At 36.7% G+C, this 5,322-nt stretch overlaps 1 protein-coding gene across 1 annotated transcript in view; it reads right to left on the bottom strand.

The window, feature by feature from the left end:
• Positions 1 to 381: 381 nt before the first annotated feature.
• Positions 382 to 5,322, bottom strand: part of TBC1D12 (TBC1 domain family member 12) — a 49,159-nt gene continuing 44,218 nt past the window's right edge. Inside the window, exon 12 of the mRNA XM_044420081.1 lies at positions 382 to 2,134. Within this exon, the coding sequence (XP_044276016.1) occupies positions 2,066 to 2,134 (69 nt within the window). The 3' untranslated portion in view covers positions 382 to 2,065. The remainder of the gene's footprint in view (positions 2,135 to 5,322) is intronic.

The raw sequence follows: 5,322 nt of genomic DNA, 5'->3' as shown, positions 1-5,322 counted from the left end.
TTGATGCCGGGATAAATACCAACAGGTATTTGTGATTTCTCTGGCTCTTTCCCATTTTATATGCAATGAATAACTATGCAGTCTGAGTTTGGTTTTTCTGCCAAGGCATTACCAGAGACCATGTCTGTTCAGCTATTTTTCTTCAGTTTAAAGAAATCTGTCAAAATGAAGAGTTTAGTGTTGTGGCATTTATTCTCTTGAGAAGTTACAATCGGAGTTACAATCAACAGTAGCATTCTGCAAAGAATTTAGATTTGGGAGGGGAAAAGTTAATGTTCACACCTGAGTGAGTCCACTTCTATTCTAGATGAGTTCATGAGTAACAGGCATCTTAAGCAAAATCTTTTTTATGTAATGGAGGGGGGGAAATAAAAGACAGTATTCATTCTGCTTACAAGTTTTATTTACATAGGAACTGTCACTAGTGGTCCTGGATGAAGGCTAAATCCCTTATTTACAATTATATACATGTATATACTTGAAAAGTAAGAAAACTGTACAAGAGAACCCAAATAGAGGACATACACTGGAACCAAGTAAGTAAATACATAAGCAAAAAAAGACATTTTAACTTCAAATTGTATGTTGTAAGTAATATTAAAGTATAGTTTTAAATCTGATAACATAAATATTACAACATACTGTAACCCAAATCTTTAAAATAGGTTCTGCAACTTCTCTTAACACTTGACAACCAAAGCAATCTCACTCTTTTTTAATGCACTGATAAATTTTGATTTCATTTACACATACAGGGACCAGGTACAAAAAAATCAATTTTATGTACATTAATACTATCAAATGGACTTAGAAAGAACAAGCATTAGCTGCTCAGGGAGCTTGGATTAGGCAAGGACCCTCCAGATGCTTTGGACTACAACAGCCATTGGCCTCAATAGGCAATGTGAATGGCCAGGAACTGTGAGAACTGTAGTCCAAAATATCTGGAGAATCCCAGGATGCCTATTTTAGTTTAAGAGGTATCCTTTCCATCCCCCTCCAGTTCCCAAGTCATTTTAAAATGTTTTGGAGTGTGAAAGAAGTTGAGGAACTTCCTGTTACCTTTACAGTATGGTGCTGACATAAGATAATGAATTGACAATATGCACTTGGAGTATTCATTATTACACACTGCAGTTCAAAGCTATTGAACTTTGAATTCAAAGGAGAAAAAAGTTTAATATTCAGGGACTCAAAACCTTTAACATTAACTGCTTAAAATGTGCAAAAGGACTGTCACTAGCTTATTAATTTTACTAGTGTTTCTCAAGTATAAGTCACTTTGATTAAAAAAACAAGGAAAAGATTCATCTGATTTTCATGGAACAGAAATCCATTTTTCCTGTAAGCAAGCTACCCACCTAGCAAAATTATGGAAACCTATCAAGTTGCTTTTATAAGCACACTGTCCAAATGTCATGCATGACCACTGCCACCTTTAGGCCAAACGCCTTTTGCCAATGACTGTGGCAAGACTAGGTGCAGCTTTCTCTTTTCTACCTTACATTCTATTAGCTGAAGAGTGAAGCTGCAGTTTCAAAGGAGCACAGCAAGACACACAAAGCCTCCTGTTATCTGGCAAGCATGTATACCAAGACAAAAAACTTATTTGGTCCTAAAGATTTCACTGATTAATTTTGGAGGTATTTGTACCAAAATGTTTGGTTCAGGTAGCAGTTTTTGGGCCTTACTTTAAACACCAGCCCTCCTCCCAAAAGTGCCTTTGTGGTAATCATAAAAAAGGTATCCCTCAAAATTTTAAGTACCAACAAAAGTTATTACAAATTTTATTGCATTCAACTTTAAATATTAAATATGCCTTAGTCACTTTCTCAGTTTCACAAGATTTTTTTATTGTTCTGCTTCCTGGGAAAAGGAATCTTCCCACAAATATTCTTTAATACTGGCAGCAGAATGAAAATTATTGAATTCCATACTGCATTCAGTCAAATACTGTCTCTTTCCTAGGTCTCCCAGGCTGTTTCTTCTTAGTGGTTTTCACTGAAAAGGTGGTTGGAATCCTTTAAACACCCAAGTGGTTTTTGTTATTTCATTAAACTTGAAGTTAACTTTTTAGTGCTGGACTATGGTTCTTGTCTCCTTCTTTGTTATCCTTCATTAACGAGGCAAACACCTGCAAATTGGATTTTAAGAGAAAGATTAATAATCCACACACATAATCTTGTGATATTTTACAGAAGGTTCTTTCATTCATCCATCATAAATCACAAGAGCATTCTGTCATCCTACTCTCTCTCTTTTTCAATAGTCCAATGCCCTAAGTATCAATTTCAAAATTATTATAATTGAAAACTGTAAGGAACCAAAGCATTATTAAATTGCAAAAATGGTTACTTACAGAAATGCATGATCCATGTCTTACTAGGGATGGTTTAACTTGAAGCCCGGCACTGAGCAGGCAGTTGGACCCAATGGCCCTCTGGCTCCTTCCACCTCTACTTTTCTATGATTCTATCTACTGATCAGGGCAACCACCACCACAATTTCAAATGAAGGTAGACACTCAGTGTTAGCCTACAAAAAGTTCTAATATATCAGACATCACTTATTCCACCTACTAGCAACACGGGAAGCTGACTTGTACTGAGTGAGTCCACAGGTCCATCTAGCCCAGTCCTGTCAACACTGACAAGCTGCAGCCCTCCAGGGTTTCATGCAGAATTCTTTCCTAGCCCTAACTAGAGAAGCTGAAGACTGAACCTAGGCCCCTCTACATGCAATCATGTGCTCCACCACTGGTCTTTTGATAACTGAATAATCAAAAATGTATTTTTAAAACAAGGATAAAAACTGAGCAACACCATTGTGCAATTGGCTACACATTACAATGATATTCCTAAGTATCAGTGAACACTGTGCTAATATACTGGTTTAAGGCAGGGAGAAAAAAACATGTTCTGAATTTTAGGCATTGGAAGTGATCCAAAATTAGTAATACTCAAAGTAGACACTTTGAAGTAAGTAGGACTTGAGCCATAATTATTTCATGTTTCACTGCTTTCACTGGTTCTACTCCAAGCCTGACTGAATTTGGACTTTACTTATCTATGGTATTATAATTTAATAATATTTTTGTATACTGTTCATAGAGTCCTATGAGAAACAACACTGCAAAAGCTTTGAACGGCTTTTCATCATGACACTATACCTCATGCAAGTAACAGGATTCTAGATTAGACAAATAAAATTGTTCTGCCAGACCTCAATAGGGTTCCTTTAGGTCTAGGGAATTCTCCAAATTCATCACATTCCCATTCAACATTTCTAGATAAGCATGGCCTCAGGGACCCACAAAAGTCTAAAGATATTCCTAAATGGGCAATCAATACATGAAAAGGTTCTAGCACGATGAATCCCGATAATGAAAAACTTAAAAAAAAAAACTAGGGCTGCAACCCATTTAAGGAAAGTATGCCTCAGCTATAGAGCAGTATAGAAATGAGATTATTATTATTAGTCATATAAGTTAGCAGATCAATTAATCTTATATAGGTTTGCATAGGTAAAATACTTTTTTGCAAGGATACTTTTTTTTTAGTTGCAATAGGTATAAAAGTTGCAGGCATCACAAAAAAGGCTTTCCTCCTCTTAAGATGGAGGGTTAATTGCCTTCCAATTGCAGTTTTAATAAGTATATCCTTTAAGAGTAATTTAGGCTGTTGCCATCATGTTAGCAAATCTAGATCCATTTCAACCAGGCCTCAGACCTGGTTTTGGGACTGAAACAACCTTGTTCACCCTGATGGATGGGAGACAGACAGGGAGATTATGACTTTTTTGGATGTCAGTGGGTTTCAGTGTTGTTGACCATGGTATCATTTGACAAAACCATTTAGATTAGGAATTGGTTTCACTCTATTAGGGTTCTAATTCTACTTGGATGACTGATTCCAGAAAATGGGAGACTCGTGCACATCCTGGTATTTATACTGTTATGCTTCACATGGTTTTCTTGTCCTCCACATGTTTTTAACCATTTATATAAAAAAACACTTAATGTGGTCAGCTGGAGGTTTGGCAGGAGATATGCTCAATCTGTAGATGATGCCCCATCCTATTTCTCTTTTACATCTAATTCAAGTAAGGCAGTGCATGTGCTAAATCAGTACCCAGGCACAGAAATGAACTCAGATGAGGGCAATAAACCAATCCAATCTAAACAGAGGTATCCTAGATGGGTTTGCATTTGCCTTGAAGGATAAGATTAACAGACTGTGACTGCTCCTCAATTCGTTGTCTTTGTCACTGGGACTACAAGTAATTTCTATGACACAAAGTTTGGTTCTGCCAGGTTCAGTGCTAACTGGATAGCCTCAGTGGTCCATGCTGGAAACTGCAGTTAGTAATGCAGCAGTTGGACTAACTTGAACCAAACACTAAGATAATATTACACCCAAGTATTATTGCACTGACTCAAGTTACTGCTAGTTTTAACCATAAGAATTCTTCATGACTTGCAACGCATACCTAAAAGACTATTACCACATATGCCTGCCAATACACTTAGACAATGTCCTTCTACAGGTAAATTTGCCATCTGATGTGTATCATGACTGCGCTGAAAAGGGCTTCCACAGTGCCATACTGTGTCCCTAGTGGGACTATTTTGTCTTTCTGGCATTATAAGATGACTTATTTCCCTTGGTTAAATATTTTATCTTTGCTGATACTTTTATACTTCTCTTTTAGATTTTGATGCATTTAAGTATGTTTGTACAGAAAGCTTTAATTAGCTTGGATCCAGATATACTTACACCCACAGAGCATTTTCTGAATAGAGTTCCATTCAATATTCTCCCGCTGGGAGAAAAGGAATGTGGAGGGGAGACTATTTTTGCTGATTCCTCCCCATACCTTACACCCTCCAGTCCCCCACTATTTCAGAGGGTCCTCCAAATCTCTGGAGCATATTTTCAGAGGGGGGTGGAGAAGGAATCACTAAAGGCTGCCTCCTCCCAGTTCCAACAACAGAAATGCTCTACTGAATTAGAAGCCTTCTGAGGACAGAAGTAGTACTTCTATTCATGGAAGGATGACTGACAATTTTTCTGTGTATTCTGATTCGTTATAAGCTGCCCTGATAATGTATTATTTATTTATATTTATTTATTAAAACATTTTTATGCCTCCCCATTCGCCGTAGCCTCGGGGCGGCTTACAACAATAAATTAAAATAATTATAATCTTAAATTAAAAAATATAAACATTAGATTAAAAATACAAAAATATAAAACAAGCCGCCCTGGCCAGATAAAATCCAATAATATTAACAGTTAAAATGCTGCTTAAATAAAAAGGTCT

This window comes from Varanus komodoensis, unplaced genomic scaffold (assembly GCF_004798865.1).
Source record: "Varanus komodoensis strain SLA01 unplaced genomic scaffold, ASM479886v1 scaffold11, whole genome shotgun sequence".
Classification (NCBI taxonomy): domain Eukaryota; kingdom Metazoa; phylum Chordata; class Lepidosauria; order Squamata; family Varanidae; genus Varanus; species Varanus komodoensis.
This window is presented reverse-complemented; position numbering and strand designations above follow the sequence as displayed.